Genomic DNA, 20,836 nt, shown 5'->3' on the forward strand with positions numbered 1-20,836 from the left:
CAGCGTCTTTTTTAATAGTCATTTTTAAAAAATCTCTTTCGGGGTCTTTTATATATCCCTTTATTTTGGCTAGTTCCTCCCTTATTAGTATTATAGGTAAAGTATAGGTGATAAAAACATCTTGAGATGTGGAAAACTACTTGTCTATCTATAACCAGTGATCACTGTCACAATGCTATTTGTTGGTAATTCTATATTTGCTTGATTTCTTGCCTTATAGACCAGGCTGTTCTACAGGCCAAGCACTTACACCGTATATGAGTGGTCTGTACCTGATGTGGATAGGAACAGTGCTCTGGTTCTATAAATATCCTTAATCATTCACCTCCTTTGAATCGACAAGGGTGATACTTGGGTCTTTTAAGCTTACTCCCAAACATGTTCTTGTCCTACCAAAGATGGATTGCTCGCCATCTCATCTAGGAATCTATTTGATCACAACCCACGGACAGAATTAATGAGTGATACCAAGTATCTTATGGAAAATTAATCAACTCCATCGATTCTATCGATCAGCAGCGCAATGTTCCTAGTGGGCTATATGAGGGATTTAGCTTGAAAAGCGTCTCTAGGCGCTGTATTTCCTCGCGGTCATCTGTTCCGGCGGATTGGCCAAAGTTTCTCAAAGTTAACCAATCGTCAATGACTAGTGAATGACAAAGGAGTGGTTTCCCTCTGTGTTGAATTTGTTGTCAATTTACCATATTATTCTTTTTGCAGAACAATTTAGCTGGTGGAATTGAATGTATTGAATGTATCATCGCTAACGCCTTTAAACTAACGGACTTAAATTACCAGCACTCTCTAGGTTCTTTACAGATATTGTAGAATACCTGCTCCTTTTAAATTATTACTGGCCATTGCCTAGCTGTATCCTAAAGTAATTGTTGTATCAAATCAAAAGCGCGAGGCTAAGCTCAAAGCGCATACCTAAAGTGCTTGGACTCCATATCCGTTAAATCATTAAAGCCATCCAAAATACCCTGAGAGGTAACATCCTCCGGTGTCTCTTGGGTATCAGCCGCAACCATTGCAGCATCTCTCCGTCCATTCTCCCATTTCATCGAGATATACGCCGCACATGCTAGAACAATGATACCCGCATAGCAAATGAGCAGGCCCAGCAGACCCGAGTAATACCGCGGGGCTTCGCGGGCGAAGAAGATATTTGCTCCGGCAACATTACCAGCCGCATAGAGCGAGAACCAGAGACCATTAGCGACCGCACGCTTGGTGTGGCCGGCAACATTGGTGGCAAGTAAATTCCACGAGATAATTACCGGAGCACCAATGAGATACTGCAGCCAGGTGCATCCGACCAAAGTCCAGCGATGCTCGAGGCTGGTGAAGCGGATACCCAGGAGACCGCCGAAGGGAATCAGACAGACGACAGCGAGAACGATGCAGCGTGTATCTTTAACGTATGTAGCAATTATACCGCAGATTGGAACAATCGCTGCCTCGAACGCACCGGTGGGTAGTTGGAGGAGGGTGGCGTTGATCCCGCTGAAGCCAAAGCCTTTGATCAAGGCTGATGCGAAATTCGATGAGCCGCCGTTGATCACACCGCAGGCGATGCCGACTCCCGCACAGCAGAGGACTCTGAAATCATAGAGGACCTCCAGTGCCTGGCGCGGTTTGATGTCTGGGGTCTTCACGCCGATCATGTTTTCAGCGACGCGCTGTACGGCAATCACGCGCTGGCGGTGGGTCAGGAAGCGGGCGGAGCTGGGTGAATCGGGCATGACCCAGAGGAAGATACATCCGCAGAGGAAATTGAGTAGTCCGATGGTTAGGAAAATCAACTGCCAGCTGCGGAGCACGGTGTTGTGTGAATGGCCGAGGCCAAATCCTAGTAGTGCTCCTACCATCGTGGCCATGCCGTTTGCGCTGAGCCAGACAGCCATGCGTAGCGGTTGTTCGGAGCGCTTGTAGAACATTGATGTAAGGTTCATCACTAGATAGAACAAATCATGTTAGTGTTTTTCATGTATTTAGTTTGTGCTGTGGGTTACTCACTGCACGGACTGACTCCGGCTTCTGCCATGCCCAAGAGGAATCTCAATACCAGGATTCCTGGGTAATTCTTCGCTCCAACATGTGCAACAACAAGTACACTCCAGATGAGAAGCATACCGCCCATATATTTTGCGATTGGCAGTCGCTGGATTAAGAGGTTGGCTGGGAGTGCCCAGAAGAGATAGCCGAAGTTGAAAATAGCGGCAACCCATGAATATCGTTGGCCTTCAAGAGCAAGGTCTGGGATTAAGGAGTATGCCGATGCATAATTAAGTGATAGTTTGTCTACACGGATGTGTTAGTTTGTATTCTTATAGAATAATAATGGGGAAATACTCTTGCATACCGAGGAATTGAATAACATAGGTCAGGTAGAGCTAGAACATGAGAGACGGTCAGAAATAAGTCTCATCAAATTATCAGAATGAGAGTGTATCAGAGTGATAACTCACCATAGGCATAATCCTCCAGTCGATAATTCTCAGCACCGCAGCACCCTCGGTCTCCAGTTCCTCGGCAGTCAGTTGCTCTGCCTCCAGATACAGATTTGCTCCGATATCGTGGGTCTCGCCGAGAGCAACATCTTTCTCCGCAGTGGACTGATCCACCTTTGTATCTTTGGGGTTCATAATGGGCATGGGTTCAAGTTGAACGAAACTGAGTTCTTGTATTCAAGTCCATCGTCTAGTTATTATATATAACCCTAGATGAACACCACCTATCAAAGCAACGAGATAAGCCAACATTGTTTATCTCTCCTCTCTCTCAAGGTTATCTTTGGCTGAGATAGGAGCGGCGGTCAATAGTCCGCATGAAAAGTGTGGGGAAAGCGGACTATTCTCCGCTTTACATAGCCTTCTATATCATTCAAGCATTCAATCCTATCACTCGCATTTTACTTGCTTTTTGCAGTTCAAGAAAGTTAATACCCTTCAACGCTATGGCTCACCAATCCCAAGCCTTTTCGCTATTGGACGCCAGTATCTCCGAGCTCCAATCCGCGCTCTCTTCAGGGTTGCTTTCTAGCGTGGGCTTGGCATCAAGATACCTACGACGAATCAGCGTTTACGACGCAGACAATCTAAAGCTCGCCGCCATCCCAGTCCTAAACCCATCTGCCCTCGATGAAGCAGCCGCCTCCGATGCCCGGCGCGCAGCAGGTCTGCCCCCACGTCCATTGGAGGGTATCCCTTACCTCGCAAAAGACAGTATTAAAGTCAAGGGCATGACCGTTGCGAGCGGATCACCTGCATTTGAAACCCTTATCGCCAACGAGGATGCTGCATGTATCAAACTTCTCCGTGAGGCCGGCGCCGTGCTTCTTGGCCGGACCAACATGCCCGCCATGGCGTACGGGGGTATGCAGCGTGGGTGTTATGGACGTGCGGAGAGTCCGTATAATCCTGCATACCTCGCTGCAGCATATGCTTCCGGTTCGTCCAATGGATCGGCCGTTGCGACGGCAGCCAACTTTTGTGCTTTTTCTCTAGGCAGTGAGACTGTTTCTTCAGGTCGCTCGCCGGCGTCAAATAATGCCGTTGTTGCATACACGCCTTCGAAGGGCCTTCTTCCTCTCCGTGGTGTCTGGCCACTATACTTGACCTGTGATGTTCTTGTGCCTCATACCAGGACTGTAGCAGACATGTTCCACATCCTAGATGTGTTGGCCGTGTCCGACGAAGCTCCGATAGGGGATTTCTACCAGGAACAAAAACTCGTCTCTCTCCCTTCAATCAATACACTCCGACCGCAGTCCTTTTCAGAATTACAAGATCGCACATCCTTACGCGGGAAGCGCATTGGTGTACCGTCAATGTACATCGGAGGCGATGACTCTTCTCTATCCGCAGCCAGCAAAGTCAACACCCGACCCTCCATAATCAAGCTATGGCAGAACGCCAGAAAGGTCCTCGAGTCCTGTGGTGCGGAGGTAATTGAAACGGACTTCCCACTCGTGACAACCTACGAATCGAACGCACACAAGGGCCAGCTCGTCACCGTCGCGGGTCTACCAGAAGGCTGGTCTGCACTGGAGCGGAGCGAGCTCGTCGCGCATATCTGGGATGACTTCCTGATCAATAACGGCCAAAAGGATCTCGAGACTCTTTCTCAGGTCGATCCGACGACTATCTTCCCGCTTGCGCCGGGGTCTTTGAAGGGCACGCCCGATGCGGCCAATGCGCTGCGGTGGGATGAGATGGTTAAATACCCGCACCGGAGGCCAGCGTCTATTTATGACATCCCCGGTATTCAGCAAGGAATCCAGGCTCTTGAGAATGCGCGCAAGGAGACTCTTGAGGACTGGATGGATGGGCTTGGGCTTGATGCCGTGGTTTTCCCGGCTAATGGTGATATCGGGGCTGCTGATGCGGACTGCGATGAGATGGCTTCGCTGTATGCGTGGAGTAATGGCGTCAAATACTCCAATGGAAACAGACCTATCCGTCATCTTGGTGTTCCTACTATCTCCGTTCCTATGGGCATCATGGAAGATACGGGGATGCCAGTTAATCTTACGTTCGCTGGAAAAGCATATGATGATAATAGTCTGCTTAAGTATGGCTTTGCTTTTGAGACAGCGATGAAGGGCCGTGTTCAGCCACCGCTCGTACCTGCTCTTGATTCCGATTGCATCAACGGTGGCCAAGACCCTCAACTATGGGCCTCTCAATCGACTGTTGAATTGGTGGTGAGGACTCAAGTGAAGGAGATTCGCGATTCCACGGTCGTGGTCCAGATCCAGGGATCAGTGGTACCCAAGGACTCACGACTGAGAACTATGGAATGTCATGTCAACGGTCAACCATTTAAGCCGGTCATAGAGGGCGATAGATGGTTTGCCATAGCTTCCTATCCCGCATCGGAACGTGACCAGCCCTGGAAAAGATGGTCGAGTCCTGCTCTAACGCAGACTATCGTAGTTATTACAGCTCATACAGAGGCCGGCTCGATAACGGGCAAGCTGATCTTATTATGAAGATTATGAAGACCTAGTGTCACCAAAAAGATACAATTTTCCTTCCATTTCTAAATTACATAGCACCGCTAAAGTAAATACAAAGCCCTCATATTACAACTTCTATTTAAAATCATCCTCTAACAAGTCTTGATGTATACTCCTCCCATACATCATATCTTCAATCATCCCCAAGACAGCTCGGTGCAAATAATTCTTCCTCAACTGCTCCAAGTGCAACTCAGCCTCTTCCAGTGATATAGGAGCACTAGAATTGACTCCAAAGGTCCCGGCATTCAACATGATTTTCTGTCGTATGAACTCAAAGACCTTCATATACGGCGTTGCGTCCTTCCACTGGTCGACAAAGCCAGCCAGATTAACTGCACATGTAGCAATGGCCTGTTGGTTGTTCTGTCTGATGCGTTGTTGATCCTCAATATCAGTGATATGGGTTGTCGCCCAGACAATGTAAAGCATCATGATTCCTGCTCGGAATTGGAATACAAGCTAATGATAGATTGTTAGTCAAGCCGGATTACGTCAAGTACGCAATAGAGGAAAGAAAATTGGGGTTTGACACATACTGCAGACCAGGTAAAGCACATCACATGTCCTTCTTCCTGCAACAGCCGGAAATTGAGACAAACTTCCGCAATCGTCGCGAGAATTTCTTCTGTTCCGTCCATCTCAATGAAATCGCGTTTCTCGTCTATCAAGATTAAGAGACTGTAAATATACAGCTTTCGCATCCATATAGGATGGAGATAGCCATGCTGGTCATTGTCTGATTCATAGTGTGGAATTTCTTGTCGCCATCTATCAAGGGCCGACTTGAATGAGGAGCTATAGTCTTTACTATATTTGGCGGAGGGATGGCGAGCCCGGTTCTCCCGCGATCTTCTGATGTTGGCTTGTATCTTGCGTAGACGGAACAAGTGGCTTATGGCGGGGTTTGTGCTTAAGGTTGGTTGGAGGGTATTTCCCAGTGTGCACATCTAAGTTGAATTAGTGACTGTGAGAAGCTATTTAAAAAGTATTCTAGGATAACTCACGTCATCGTCAACAACTTTGTAGGCAGCCGATACTGGTCGATCCCACCCAGAGACAATGACTTCGTTGAGCATATAGCAAGTAATGAACATGTTCTCAGACAAAACTTCGCTAAATTCAGTCATGGATCCATTGTCGCGACATATCGATACGTGCTTCCGAATCTCGGTCATGGCAGCTGTGCAAAAAGGTAACACAGAAGAGACGATCGTTGCGATATCCTCGGAAGAAGGAGAATGCAAGGCGTAGAGTATCATGAACAGTGAAGCTTGGATTTGTAAGACCATAGACGAATGCCCCACAACATATGGATAATATCTCATGGCCGAGGCATAATGCTCCTTTGACCGGACGGAGTGCGAGGAGTCTCGCTGTAGAATACTGCAAAGGGACGAACCGATAGCATATACCATCTGCAGAAAGAAAGCTTTCCATTCATCCTGGCCATCCAGGATTGCTTCAGCATGCCATGACTTCCAAGCTGCTTCGTTCAAGAAGGGCCATTCGCGGTGGGTCACGGAGAAATACACATTTGTGTAGAGCTCTCTCAGCCAAGGAGAGTCATCTTCATTCAAAGGATAAGAAGGTTCTAAGTCAATCCACGGAACGTCGAAAGTTGTCTCGGGGAATAAAGAGAATGCGCTAGGTGAGAAGGAGGGTGGAGATGTTCGAGGTGATCTTTGGCTGCTGTGTTGCAAGTCTGACAGGAGTATGAGAGAGTCGTCATTCTCTGCTCCGCTACTATTCTGATCAACCATCAGATAGTCCGGGTCATTGCCTAAGTGATTGCGCTTGTGTTCTGGATCTTCAAAATCCGTCTGGACTCCAGCATCACATGTTTTCACCGTTGTTTCTATGGTACGGGCCTCATTATCCAGCTCTGCGACCCGTTTCTCAAGCTGTTTCAAGTATTCCAGAGGGATTGTGATGTTATCTCCCGCTTTCCGAGACCGAGCAGGCAAGCATTCAGCACCCTTGCGGCGACATTCGCCACATGAAGGTTTCGCATGATCACATTTCCGCTTGTGTCGGAAACAGCGAGCGCATGCTATATCTCTATGCTTCAGAGGGCGCGACATGCAGCAATTGGGCAAATGTAGGAAGTGGGAGGAAATGCGGGGAGATTCGCGATAACGGAGTTGATCCGCGCCAATGCGATATCAGTTCCATATTAGGTTGCTATAATAGGAAGGTCTAGGCGATGTTGATAAGAAATGCTTTGTTAATTATATATACTGCCTGCTAAGTGTATAATCATTTTCAAGTGGTCAGGTCAGGTCAGGTCAGAAATAAAGTCCATGGTCATAACAGTCGTGATCGTCTCCTGGGGCCGGTAAAGAACCCTCACCAGGTCAAGCAGTCGGCAGCATAATCAGCTTTTAATCCATTTTTGAGCTTTTGTATCATATCCAATCAACTTAGGATCAACATGCAGACTCTTGAGCATAAACTCCATTGTGAACTCCTAAGTAACAACGTCAGCACACAGATTCCACTCGTGGACCCCAACCCACAGTAATATCACAACACGTACCTCATCCTGACTCTCCTCAACATTGTTCTTGTTCAGTGGATGGCCAGAAGAACCCCCGTTACTGTAATTCTCAACATCTTCCTCTCCCTCATCAACGTGCTCCCGTTCACGATCCTCCTCATCAAAATCCCATCGAGTTGCATCACGCTTCGACCGCTCTTTCCAAGCCGCCATTCCTCCCATGCGATTGACCCTTTCCTTGGCACCGAAAAATACCTCATCCGCTGCATCCTGGCTGGCGAGCCGCCATTTGGTGATTAGAGTTGGAATCTCGATGTATTTGGGGTTGGTCTCGAGGTTGAGGGCCTGAGTTGCTACTTCGAGCTCGTTGATCAGCACATCGACCTTTGACTTGATCTCTCGATGCTGTTTTTGCAGTTCTAGAATCTCTGGGTCGGAGGTTTGGGACGATTGTGAGAGGAATTGGGGAAATAGCCGTAGCACGCGTTTGCGCTTAGGAGGTACTGGAGTTGTCATCGGATCTGGTGAATTCGATATTGAGTTCGGCTCTACAGGTATGATAGGAGTCGCTGGGACTTCGGTGTCCTCGGTAGTCCTGGGTACGACAGGCTTAGATGGCATGTCGTTTGTGTTTGTTGGTGCAGGTCTGCGTAGCGGAGACTTGAACGGCTTTGAGAGAGCGGTAGCTGCGTCAGTGCGACGACGTTTACTAGATGGCTTGTCCATCATCAATTGGATGCAGACCTCGGAAATTCAACGGTTTTAGAGAGAAAGGAAGACAAAAAAAGTTGGAGAGGCCAAGTGCGGAGATGTAGTCTTATCGATAAGCAATTGGAATTTATCAACAAAAAAAAAAAAGTCACGCTGAAATGCATACACTATAGTCTCAATGACCAACTCCTCCTGCCACCCATTGCCCAAATTCAGGATCACCAGGCTGAGGGAATAATCCACGATCATTGGCGTTCCCATTTCCATTCTGGGCATTGGCATGGGCGTTCTCATTCTGTCGGTTACGCTGCTGCTGTTGACGGAAATAAACCAAAACCAACAGCGCAGCGGCCAATCCGACAATAAGCAGACCCTCAAGCATTCCCTCGTCGATATCGAGGTCCAGGTCGTCATAGTAGCCATCCTCGTGGCCTTCAGATTCCAAGGAACGATATTCATCATCCTCTCCCCGTTGTTGTTCGTAAAGGTCTTCGTAATAGCCCTCCTCGTCGTTCTCAATGAAAGCCTTGACCCATTCTTTGAAGGTGCGGCGGGGTTTCGAGTCTGTGGAGAAACGTAAGAAACTAGAAAGACACGATGTATTTCACGGGGTCGGTGGAAAAGAGGAGCTTACCTTCTTCCTCATGGATGGGATTAATGTTTCCGTTGGTGATACGATTCCAGTATCCTCGAACGCGAAGTTTGATCAAGCTTAGCTTCACTGGTAGATACGCTTCGGGGCTGAGGTCGAGAGCTAAGTCATAATACCGCTTGGCCATGTGGAAATCCTGGTCTACTGCCACGCCATTCTCGTGCATCCAGCCCAGATTCCAATAGCCCTGTGCACTGTGGTGGGCTTCAGCGGCATTATGGTAACAAATGGAGGCCTTTTCAGCGTCGATGGGTGTACCTGTTCCAGACAGGTAGTAGTCACCCATCTTGACCAAGGAGTCGATGTTGGCTTGCTTGGAAGAGCGGGTCCAGTAAATCAACGCCAGTCGAGCATTGCGCATCAAGGAGGACCGAGCCTTCTCAGCCCATGGGAGAATGGAACTGAGCGAGAGCACAGAGCGGTGTTCATCAAGAAGATAAGCCACATTTGCCTGTGCGTTCTCATAGCCCTGCTCTGCTGCCATCATCGATGGAATGAGAGCACCCTCATTATCACCAGACTCGTAAGCGGCGTTTGCCTCCACGAAGGCTGAGTGAACGATCTCTGCTTTTTCAGCAACCATTTTGTAGTAGGCGGCGGCCACGCCACAGTGCCGCTGTCTTCCAACACCGAAATTGGCCATTTCAGCTAGGTAATAGTATGCCTCCATCCACCCCCAGCGGGCAGCAAGCTCGAAGTAACGTGTTGCGGTTGCGATATCTCCTTGGTCCAAGAACAGAGCGCCCAATCGTGATTCTGACGCCGGGGAATCCTGCTCTGCCGCGGCTTTGAAGTAGTGAGATGCCTTGAAGCCATCCTGAGGAACCCCATAGCCCTTGAGATACATGAGACCCATCCAATGTTGACACAAAGAGTCCCCGTTCGCAATACCCCGCCGGAACCATGTGAGGGCAGTCGGGAAGTGTTGTTCAACCCCCTCTCCGCGGAGGTACATAAGACCAATATGTCCTGCGGCCTTGGAAGCCAGCTTATCAAGCCCCGCGGGGGGGTTTGAGTTGACAGATCCATCTTTATTCCAATATTTCTTGGTCACAACCTTGAAATACCTCATAGCCCGTCGGAAATTCCGCGGCAAGCCCCGGGCGCCCTCGAAATTCATTTTACCGAGGGTGTACGTAGCCTTTAGCTCACCCTTCCGGGACATGAGATCCAAGTACTCCAGGATATCTTCCACGCTGGCCTCAGGAGTGGCATTGGCAGCGTCCCGCGCATTTTGGCCCGAGCTCGACACACTGGCTCCTGGACCGTAGACACCACCTTCTTCATCTGCCCAACGATATGATTCTCGAACCAAAGCCCTACCACCCGGAGGGCCTGAACGATAGTACTCGATCGCCTTGTCCGCAACCTTTTTGTAGTAATGGATCGCGTGATCACAATCTTTTGGCGTTCCAATGCCTGTGTGGTAGCGATACGCAAGTGTCATCTCCGAACGGATGTTCCCTGCTTCGGCTGCAAACTCATGGTACATCAGGGCCTTTGCCTGGTCTGGTTCGACCGCACCGCCAATTCCCGTCGCATACATGAACCCGACCATGTTCTGCGCTGTGTTGTTTCCGTCCAGCCATGCAAGTTCATGGTACCAGCGGAAGGCTTCTTTGAAATCGCGGGGATGTGAGAAGTTGCCATAGAAGTTCATCTCCGCTAGCAGGAACATCGCATTTGGGTCCCGGTCTTCGTCTGCGGCTGTTCTTAACTCGTCTACTGCTCCCGCGAGATGTTTGTTCGGTTTTTGCTCGGGTTTTTCGGTTGAAGGGCCATTCAAGAATAGCATTCGGAATGTTTGGCGCCCATAGTACACGGCAGTCCCTAGTAAACCTCTCGACTTGTCGGATTGAAGGACGGGATTCTTTATTGTGCGAAGGGTATCCCAGGCATTCTCAACTCGTTCTATTATCAGACAATAAGGTCGATCAGTATCAAGCGTCGGTCGATAAAGCGCCAGGCACGGAAGCTGTCTCTACTCACGAGTCATGGGTTGGGGTTCTGCTTCCCCTGTCTGGAACGTAAATTCGTGGTCTGCATCGTGGCCGATTGCCCCGGACGCTGTTTGATCGGTGAGCGGCTGACCAGGCCCAGCTGCGCATGTCTGCAATAACACTAGAAAGGGGTGTCAGCTTCCATTGCGACCCTGCAGGTGCGGGCAAATCTTACGCAGGGCCGAGAGAAAGTGTGAGATCGGCGTCCTCATAATGCCTGCAAATTACTGGTGTTATATCGGAGTGTGAAGCACATTGCGACTCTCAGAGCAATGTGAATCACAAAAGCGACGAACTGGGGATCGCGATATGATGTAGTTCCAGAGTACGGGCCACTTGGCTTGACGGAGCTTCATTTTGCCGAGGGCCAATCACTACATCGTATCTATGTATGTATGCTTTCTACGCATTTCTTCAATGTGTACGAAGCTCCTTGTCTATCTCATTTAACATGCTCTTCGCTTCATATATAATAATAGGACGCAAGTTTCCATTCTAGAGACTTCCTTGTTCTCTTCCTTGTTCTCTATTACGAGTTGTAGGAAAAATACTGAAAATGTCATAAACATTGTTGGAATCTACTCGTCCCCTCTGGAGGGTGTGTACAAAACAGAAAGCAGCAGTCAAAATACATCCCGGTGCGCTTTCCATGCAATAAAAAGGATTTGGGCAATCCCCCAACGGCAACCAAAACCCACACTCCTATCTCACAGCATCCATGGACACTGTCCTCGATTCTGATCGAAGTATGTGCAGTCCTAGCATTCACGATGGGGGAATAGTGCGCCGGGAAAAAGGAAAACAATCTCGAAACAATGGCGGCTGAAACCAAACTGGCACGTGTTGTTGGGTTAATTCGGGTAAAAAGAAAAGACTAAACAGATACAATGAATGGGAAGCAATCCCCGATATCGTGAAAAAAAAAATTATCAATCATTTCCGATATGTGTAGCGCGAAAAGATCTTTTTTGTTTAGTGGTTGAGGTTCAAGTTGATGATGGTACAGGTGTGGAATACGAGCCTGAGAAAGGCAAGCCATCTTCGTACCATACTCACTGGCGCGGCGACGTAGGGCTGTACGCCGGGGATGTCGGGCTGTACGCCGGAGAGGTAGGCGACGTCGGGGAACCAGAGAAGTTTGGAGAAGTCGGCGAGTATGACTGCGGGCTCGTAGGAGACCAACCAGGTGAAGTTGGTGTGTACTTGGGGGATGTGGGAGATGTTGGGGACAGGTGTCGAGCACCACCAATCGCGGGACTGGTGGGACTGTAGCTCGGCGAAGTCGGACTGAACGCCGGCGAGGCCGGGCTAAAGCTAGGGGAAGTCGGACTGTAGTTAGGCGACGTCGGCGAGAACCCAGGCGAAGTTGGAGAGTAGGAAGGAGATGTGGGCGACGCTTGGCCGTACGCAGGCGAGGTCGGCGAGTAGGCCGGAGACGTGGGTTGGAACGATGGGCTAGAAGGTGAGAACCCAGGAGAGGTCATCATTCGCGGGCTTGTCATGCCAATGCCAGGAGACGTCGGTGAATAGCTTGAAGACGGAGAGTATCCAGGAGACGTCGGGCTAGTATTGAAGGGACTTGTTGGAGAGTAACCACCGGGGCTGCGAGGCGCGGGACTGAAGCCACCGAAGGTAGTGCTAGCCTGGTACTCGGTGAGACCTCCAGTAGGCTCCTGGCCAATCTGGTGCATAGGCGAGAACGTTGAATGGGGGTCGCTGCCGGCCATGTATGGGGAGCTGGGCATGGGAGAACCAGTGTCATACTGAGTGGCAGCACCGTCGGAAATGATAGCATCCTTTGCGCCAACTGCACCCATAAGGCCGTACCGTGCATTGTTGGACACAACGGTATTGAGCAAGCTTTGGTCCAGGTAGACGTCGAACTCACCCGTTCCGGCGGGCGCCATCTGTCCAAGGATCAAATTCTCCGACACACCGCGGCAATCGTCGAGCTCTCCGAACGCAGCAGCCTCGAGCAGAATCTCAACTGTTTCTTCGAACGAACAACGCATGAGGGCACCATTGTCGGCACGGTTGATACCATGACGAGTAACAGGAGTCAGATAACCACGCACAGTCATTACATCGACCAGCAGAGCCAAGTGACGGTGATTAACGTAAGAACCGTCAAAGGCAAGCACGAGCGTCAATTCGCGAAGCACAGCTGTACGGGCAGCCTCAATACCGAAGACCTCGAAAATCTCGATGAACTGGTTAGAGTAGGTGCGCGAAGCGTCGACGCCCGGAATCGTAAGCACAGCAGCCAAGGAAGATCCACTGGTTTCCAGGACCCATTCCTTGCAAAGAGGATCGGATTTGCTGGTGTGAAGCGTACCATCCTCGATGACACGGACCTTGCTCTTCTCGTTAATGAACGCACGGTCCACGCCGGGAACTCCACGAAGGGTCAAAGTATCTAGCAGGTGCTGCTCAAGCTTCTTCAAGGTGACGTCGTACTCAACATCTTCATCATCGTCATCCTTGTAGTCTTGTACCTGACGGATACGAATAACTTGCTCGTCAGCGTTGTTATCACTGAAGATGACTGCAATATCACGAGGGTATGCCTGCTTGATCCTTGTAGCAACATCCTGCACCGTGAGACCCTTGTCAAGAAGAGAGCGGCGACTGAGGACGATACGGAGCAACCACTTCGACTGCTGAGATGCGTCGTCGGCATTATCTTCAGGAATGATGAAGTATGACTCCACCATGTCTCTATCATTCTCAATGACAGTGGACTGAATATCGGGATCATAGTAAATCTCCGTCGACTCCGTCACCGAGCGCAGACTAGTGTGCTCCACGAGACTTCGGAGGAGTTTAGCACCCTCCTTATCGTGGGTCTTCATGCCTTCTTGGTACACAGTCATGGATGGCGTCTTAATGTTCGTGGCAACATTGAGAATTTCCTTAAGACGTGGAACACCAAGCGTGACGTTCTTGGATGACACACCAGCAAAGTGGAAAGTGTTCAGTGTCATTTGAGTCGCGGGCTCACCAATAGACTGAGCCGCAAGAACGCCGACCATTTCACCAGGGTTGGCTGCCGCGCGGGCGAAACGACTTTCAATAGCGCCCAATACGTGCTGGAATGCAAGCTTGTTGAGCGAATAGTCGGTGACAAGGCGGCGGAAAGCGAGACGACTGCGCAGTTGTGCCTTGAACAGCAAGGTTGCATTAACCTGGGCCTCTTGCGAAATGGGATCGTTACCACGAACGATCACCAAGCGATCCAAGAGCTGCTGAACTTGAGGAATGACCTCAGCGGGGTGCAAATCACTGATTGTGCCCTCGCGAATACGGAAAGTGGTTCGAGCCATTTCCAAGATACGCTGGACGTTAATGGGAAGCTGCATCATCTCTTCGTCCTCCTTGACCACAGTGCGCAGGAAGTCACGGTCTTTCAGAATGGCCTCCCATTCTTCATCAAAGTATCTCTGTACCTCGATGTCGCCGGCAATTTCGTTGGCTTGTTCCAAAATCTCTGGGCCGAGGGTTCGCTCGGGGTCCATAACATCAACACGGAATCGGTCCATGAGCTTCGCATCGGAACACTTGATGTGATCCACACGCTGGTTCTCAATGTGGGCACCGTCGAGACCATCTTCTCCATAGATGAACTGAATGATATCTCCAAGCGAGTTACGCACAGTGCCATCATATTTGACCATAACTTCCTCGAGGGCCTTGACCAGCTTACGCTGGATGTAACCAGTTTCGGCAGTCTTAACAGCAGTATCAATCAGACCTTCACGACCAGCCATGGCGTGGAAGAAGAACTCGGTAGGAGTCAAGCCACGGAGGTATGAGTTCTCGACGAATCCACGGGACTCGGGAGAGTAATCGTCCTTGGTGAAGTGAGGAAGGGTACGATACTTGAAGCCGAACGGAATACGTTTGCCTTCCACGGACTGTTGTCCGACAAGGGCAGTCATCTGCGAAATATTGATTGCCGAACCCTTAGAACCGGACCGCGCCATTTGAATGGCGTTGTTCAGATCCTTGAGACTCTTTTCCGTTGCATCACCAGCTTCGTCACGGGCATTATTCAAAGCACGAGAGACCTTGCTCTCGAATGTCTCACGCACATTCATACCAGGAAGGGCCTCCAATGTGTTCTCGGTGGCACTAGCCGTGATCTCCTCGACTTCCTGTTTTCTGTTGCGAACGGCCTCCTCGATCTTGTTGATAGTAAGTTGATCGGGAATGGTGTCACCGATACCAATACTGAAACCGTTGTGCAGCAACCAGTACCCGACGATGGTTTGAGCTCCACTGAAGAATTTGACACAAGTGTCAGGGCCGTACTCGTTGAAGATGGTGTGAATGACACCACCACCACTGGCACCGACCGTCTTCTTGGAGAGCATACCATACATCAGCTGTCCGCCGTGAATCAAGAGACCTCCATCACTGAGAGGACTAAACTTCTCAGCCAAAGGCGAGCCGTCTTTGTCAACACGTAGAAGGTTCAGACCAGAGGGGAAAGCCATGCTGATCATCTGTTTTCCAGTCCAACGGGGGCGAGGCTTAATAATTGCGGGAGGTGGAATGGCACCATCCCAATCAGGAACCCACAGCATGAGGTTCATAACTTGGTCCTTGGTAAGAAAGGTGTCACGACGGCAAATTTTATAGATCCCACAGAGAGTATCCTGCACAATACCCATCAGAGGTCCGTTACGCTGCGGAGAAACAATGTTCTTCGGGACCAAAGTGAGCTCAGCAAGCTCAGCGCGCGCCTCTTCACCCTGGGGGACGTGCAAGTTCATCTCGTCACCATCGAAATCAGCGTTGTAGGGACTGGTGACAGACAAGTTCATGCGGAATGTAGAGAAGGGCATAACGCGGACGCGGTGACCCATCATAGATTCCTTGTGCAAAGATGGCTGACGGTTGAACAGAATATAATCACCGTTGTCAAGATGACGCTCGACCTTCCAACCATACAGCAGTTGCTGAGCACCCGCACGCTTAGCATGGCGAAGATCAATACGTTCACCATTATCACGAACAATGTATCGCGCACCAGGGTGAATGTTAGGTCCGTTTGCAACCAACTTCTGGAGCTTCTCAATATTGTATGGTGTGACAACTTCCGGGTAGGTGAGAATACGAGCAGTTGAGTATGGGACACCAACTTCGTCCAGCCTCAAATTAGGGTCACCTGTGATAACGGTACGAGCAGAGAAGTCGACACGCTTTCCCATCAAGTTTTGACGGAGACGACCCTCTTTACCCTTCAAACGACTGCGAAGAGCCTTCACGGGGCGGTTTCCCTTTTGCATGGCCGTGGGTTGACCAGCAATGTCATTGTCCATGTAAGTGGCAATGTGGTACTGAAGGAGAGATTCGAATTCACGAATAACGTGCTCGGGTGCTCCCTCCTGCTCACAGCGTTGAACGTTCTGGTTCGCACGGACAATTTCCGCGAGCTTATAAGTCAAGTCATCTTCACCGCGAGCGCCACTTGTGGCTCCCATCACGACGCTAGGGCGAACGGTCGGAGGAGGGACGGGCAAGACAGTCAGAATCATCCACTCGGGACGAGCGTAATCATTGCTGAGTCCCATGATGCGGACATCTTCGATGGAGATGTTTCGGAAGATGTTCAAGGCCATTGTGGGAGTAATGACCTTCTTCTCTGGTTGAGCCATCTCGTCCTCCATCATAGCTTTGCTAGGCTTCCATGTTCCAACCAAGCAGATTCCTTCCTTCCGAACGGTGGGCTGGGCGTTACCGCAGCCTCCATGGGAGCGGCCCTTCTGGGACTCCTTCGAAAATTCCTCATCATCAGCAGGCGCGTCGGCTTCACATACCAAGACATCCTTGGACAGTCGCCAGATGGAATCAAATCGACGTTTTGGGTCGCGGAAACGAAGGGCGTCTGTGAACTTCGAATCGGCCTGGTATCCATGTCAGCAAAAACCATTCAAGATTTGCCATCCCAGTAGGGACGACTAACCGTGTTGGCCTTGATCTTTCCACAGTTGTGGCAAACTGTCTCCAAAAGCTTCTTGATTTTCGTCAGAAAACCTAGAGTGGGGCCAGGAGTCAGCATGAACAGAAAAGACGAAGGAAGGAAACAGGCGAATCTATTACGCACCAATATGGAACACTGGAGACGCGAGTTCAATGTGACCAAAATGTCCAGGGCATTCCTTTGGGCCCTCTTCGCAAGTCTCACAATTGTATTGACGATCGATTGTACCGAGTCGAGGGTCGTTGATACCCTTAGTCCGAGGCCGTTGACGTTGGTCGTCCTGTTGGTCACTTAGCAATTAAGTCGTCGGGGCGCATAGGAAGAGGAAACCCCATCCAAAAAAAAAAAAAAAAAAAAAAAAACTAAGAGTTACTCACCAGTGTTTCGGGGTATTCAATGTGAACCACACTCATGCGCTTGATCTCTTCGGGGGCAAAGAGACCGAACTGAATTTCCTTGATAGTGCGCAAAGGCGCCTTGGAATAAGGGAAAAACACGTTAGACATGATGGCGGAGTTATTCTGACGAAAAATGAGGATGAAAAAAAGGCGGAGATGACGGGTCACGTAGGCGTGTCGTAAAACCGGTATAAACGACGAAGCTCAGCTCGTAAATGTCGCGAAAATGGGAGTAACAGACTCGCTCGTAAGCTAAAAGTCAGATTTACACGTAGCGACGATGGAAAGAAAGTGGTGTGGAAGCAGCTGGCCGGCTGAGGCCTTGGGCAGCCCTTGCCACGAGGGCGCCGGCGACCTAGAGGTCCCGAACGTCACGGAGCAAAAAAGAAGGAGAAAGAGAGCGAGGCAAAGAATGTCGTCTTCGCGGTATGTTGAAGAAGTATCGCGATGAGAAAGCGCGATCCTCCTGGGTTGTAGAGGCGGTGGGTGGATGGCGTGTCGGGGAGATGAAAGGGTGATGTTCTGAGGTTGCCTCACTGAGATGGGGCTTGAGTTTTCCCTGCACGATGGCTGCCGTCTAAACTGGATCTCACCGCTTTGGCAGAAGTGTGGGTACCTTCTCCAAAGTGCAGCCAACGGCAGAATCAATGTACCTTCCACTATAGTAAATGGGAGCGGTGAATGCTCCAGGCATCAATCTTAGGCATCGACCTGGGTTTGTTTTAGATGGGCTTTTTTCACCGCCCTAGCATCTTCCAGATTCTATGGATATCGACATCGGCAGAAGGAACCCAGGTTATTGTAACTCCAGATAAGCTACTTCAGCTGTTTCACTCAATCTGGATTTCACACTGGATGCTTGAACACCATTTACTATCCTGGCCTATTTAACGGGCTGAGGATTCACTTTGAATTCAGATATCCACCTCCATCTACACAGATCTATCGCAATGAATCTCTCACTCGTCGATCCATTTGTCCTGGCGCAGGAATACCCAGATACCTTGACTGAGAAACTGAGTACGTTCCACCCGCACTTCCCGGTAATGAAGACTACTGACCGAGTCAACGCAACATAGGCAGTGGCCATGCGACATGTTTAAGCTTCAACCACAAAGGCGACTATCTTGCCTCTGGACGAGTTCGTGAACCCCAACACCAAACCCTAACCCCCCCCCAAAACAAAACAAAACAAAACAAAAAAAGACACATCACACATCGGCCAGAAGACTAAGACATGCTCCAGGTGGATGGCACAGTGGTGATCTTCGACATTGAGACCAATGGCGTGGCGCGCAAATTGCAAGGCCACACGCGACAGATCCAGTCTCTCAGGTACAATTTCCCCACACTAAACATCCCGACTTACGTTGAACTCCAAGATACTAACCACATATCCAGCTGGTCTCGCGATGGTCGCTACCTTCTCACCTCCTCCCAAGACTGGAAATGCATCCTCTGGGATCTCAAAGACGGCTCACGAATCCGCACAGTCCGATTCGAGGCGCCAGTCTATATCGCCGAGCTACACCCATTCAACCAGTACAGCTACCTCGATTCCCCCGCTATTCGTCAAGCCATATCAATTAACCAGTTCTATTCTCCAGCCTCCTTTTCGTCGCCTCCCTCTTTGAAGACCAACCAGTACTGGTAGACGTCTCCAGCACAAAACCAATCAAACGAATCCTCCCCTCCGCTCCCCTCAGACCGCAAGCCCCAAACGGCGAAGAAGTCGACCCGGCTGTAGCCGCGAAACAAGCAGCGCAAGACGCCAAACACTCGACATGCGTAACCATCTTCACAGCCTTCGGCAACCACATAATCGCTGGCACCTCCAAAGGCTGGATCAACATAATCGAAACCCAAACCTGCACCACAATCCACTCAATGCGCCTCTGCAACGGGGTCGTAATCCTACTCCGACTAGCCAGCAATGGACGCGACCTCCTAGTCAACAGCTCGGACCGAGTAATCCGCACAGTAATAATGCCCGACCTCTCACAGCTGGGGATCGACCTGGAACCATCCGCGATAAAGCTACACGTGGAACACAAGTTCCAAGACGTGGTCAACCGACTCAGCTGGAACCACGTGACATTCTCATCTACAGGCGAGTTCGTCACCGCGACAACGTTCATGAACCCTGATATCTACGTGTGGGAACGCAGCCACGGCTCGCTAGTCAAGATCCTGGAGGGGCCACGGGAGGAACTCGGCGTCGTGGAATGGCACCCTAGCAGACCCATGGTTGTGGCATGCGGACTGGAGACCGGGTGCATCTACACCTGGTCGATCGTGTCGCCGCAGAAGTGGTCAGCGCTAGCACCTGATTTCGGCGAGGTCGAGGAGAACGTTGAGTACATGGAGGCGGAGGATGAGTTCGATGTTCACCCAGCTGAGCAGGTGCATCAGCGCCGGCTAGATCAAGAGGATGAGGTGCCGGATGCTGTGACGCTTGATCTGGTGAAGGGGGATGGGGATACTGATGGCGTTGAGCCGTTTAATCTTCCTGTCTTGCTGGACATCGAGGACAGTGATTCTGGTGAGGAGGATGTTGTTGCTGTTGGGCCCGGAACTATGCGACGCAGGACACCTGGAGCTGGCAGAGAGGGTGTCAATGGCAATGGCGATGCGGAGAAGCCTGCGGCTAATGGGACTTCGAGGGGTACTACCAGAAGTCGGCGCCGATAGTTGGCAGGTCTTTCTTGCTTCTTTCTTTCTTTCTTTCTTTTCTTTTCTTTTTTTTTTTTTTTTTTTTGCGTGTTACCTTTTTCTACCTCCTACATCTCCGATGTTGTTAGAGCTGTACTAGCATATTTTGCATAGCGGTGTTCATCTTTAGGGCGGGGGTGGTTGGTCTACAATCCGGCGTTGGGAGGAAAAGATTCTGCACTTTGTTTGATTTAGTGCTGTAGTCAATGAATGTATGATTATTCAAATGGTCCAGGTGCTACTATGTTTAACAGAGCTACATATGTATATCTTTGCAAGATTCGAGACGTTCTTTATAGAGAAATATCGACAGCAATGATTGCAAAAACGAATAGAGCCTGCCATCATAATGAGGCTGACAATATAGTAAATTAAACCCGGGTGTAGTAGAACTGGACTTGACGGTGCAGTCTTCCAGACGTTGGTCCGTCTCAACAAATGCATCGAGGTAGTGCATGGGGCTATTAGACCATTACTACCAAAAATAGAGAAAGATATAGGAGATGAGCATACAAAGAGCAAAGTAGATTCCAAAGAAACATATTGACTCGTCATTCAGGTAGCAAATGGAAGTGTCAGAAACTATAGGAAAGTAATCTGGGTATATATCACAAGCCTCAAGGATTTGAAATCCTCGGGTGAAAGCCCAAAACGCCACGAGATGCAAAGTCCAGCATGCGGAGGAAATAAACAAAGAAAAAGAAAAAATTGTGTAGTGTAGAATGAAAGAAAATAAGAGTCATGACCCGAGTAGACCGTGGGCGCATAGAAAGAAGCGTATTGAAAGAACATACACATCGTGTCAGCCGTCAACCCCCCAAACCTCCATAGGAAGTCAATTAAACAATGTTCAT

General features: G+C 49.8%; 6 protein-coding genes across 6 annotated transcripts; 2 read left to right on the forward strand and 4 right to left on the reverse strand.

The window, feature by feature from the left end:
- Nucleotides 1-917: 917 nt before the first annotated feature.
- Nucleotides 918-2,648, reverse strand: N7537_000282 (putative MFS allantoate transporter; the record flags this gene model as incomplete). Its single annotated transcript, XM_056891340.1, has 4 exons — nucleotides 918-1,957; nucleotides 2,020-2,304; nucleotides 2,366-2,396; nucleotides 2,472-2,648. The coding sequence occupies 4 exons, from the start codon at nucleotides 2,646-2,648 to the stop codon at nucleotides 918-920; spliced, it is 1,533 nt and encodes a 510-aa protein (XP_056756335.1).
- Nucleotides 2,649-2,959: 311 nt separating this feature from the next.
- Nucleotides 2,960-4,996, forward strand: N7537_000283 (uncharacterized protein; the record flags this gene model as incomplete). The annotated part of the gene is made up of 1 exon (XM_056891341.1): nucleotides 2,960-4,996. One exon carries the CDS (start codon nucleotides 2,960-2,962, stop codon nucleotides 4,994-4,996), a length of 2,037 nt encoding a protein of 678 aa, XP_056756336.1.
- A 102-nt stretch (nucleotides 4,997-5,098) lies between these two features.
- Nucleotides 5,099-8,249, reverse strand: N7537_000284 (putative DNA repair protein Dds20/Mei5; the record flags this gene model as incomplete). The annotated part of the gene is made up of 4 exons (XM_056891342.1): nucleotides 5,099-5,485; nucleotides 5,563-5,973; nucleotides 6,031-7,050; nucleotides 7,563-8,249. The coding sequence occupies 4 exons, from the start codon at nucleotides 8,247-8,249 to the stop codon at nucleotides 5,099-5,101; spliced, it is 2,505 nt and encodes an 834-aa protein (XP_056756337.1).
- A 160-nt stretch (nucleotides 8,250-8,409) lies between these two features.
- N7537_000285 (ubiquitin ligase complex subunit HRD3) lies at nucleotides 8,410-11,098 on the reverse strand (the record flags this gene model as incomplete). The annotated part of the gene is made up of 4 exons (XM_056891343.1): nucleotides 8,410-8,798; nucleotides 8,869-10,797; nucleotides 10,876-11,007; nucleotides 11,062-11,098. The coding sequence occupies 4 exons, from the start codon at nucleotides 11,096-11,098 to the stop codon at nucleotides 8,410-8,412; spliced, it is 2,487 nt and encodes an 828-aa protein (XP_056756338.1).
- Nucleotides 11,099-11,938: 840 nt separating this feature from the next.
- On the reverse strand, nucleotides 11,939-17,497 carry N7537_000286 (DNA-directed RNA polymerase II subunit RPB1; the record flags this gene model as incomplete). Its single annotated transcript, XM_056891344.1, has 4 exons — nucleotides 17,250-17,497; nucleotides 16,996-17,152; nucleotides 16,855-16,925; nucleotides 11,939-16,795 (listed from the first exon to the last, which is right to left on the reverse strand). Exons 1-4 carry the CDS (start codon nucleotides 17,376-17,378, stop codon nucleotides 11,939-11,941), a joined length of 5,214 nt encoding a protein of 1,737 aa, XP_056756339.1. The 5' UTR covers nucleotides 17,379-17,497.
- A 723-nt stretch (nucleotides 17,498-18,220) lies between these two features.
- N7537_000287 (Set1-mediated histone H3-K4 methylation subunit Swd1) lies at nucleotides 18,221-19,961 on the forward strand (the record flags this gene model as incomplete). Its single annotated transcript, XM_056891345.1, has 5 exons — nucleotides 18,221-18,290; nucleotides 18,350-18,411; nucleotides 18,517-18,605; nucleotides 18,672-18,812; nucleotides 18,878-19,961. The coding sequence occupies 5 exons, from the start codon at nucleotides 18,221-18,223 to the stop codon at nucleotides 19,959-19,961; spliced, it is 1,446 nt and encodes a 481-aa protein (XP_056756340.1).
- Between the last annotated feature and the right edge of the window lie 875 nt (nucleotides 19,962-20,836).

The sequence above is a fragment of the Penicillium hordei genome (assembly GCF_028827395.1).
Source record: "Penicillium hordei strain IBT 12815 chromosome Unknown utg000001l_segment0_segment0, whole genome shotgun sequence".
Taxonomy (NCBI): domain Eukaryota; kingdom Fungi; phylum Ascomycota; class Eurotiomycetes; order Eurotiales; family Aspergillaceae; genus Penicillium; species Penicillium hordei.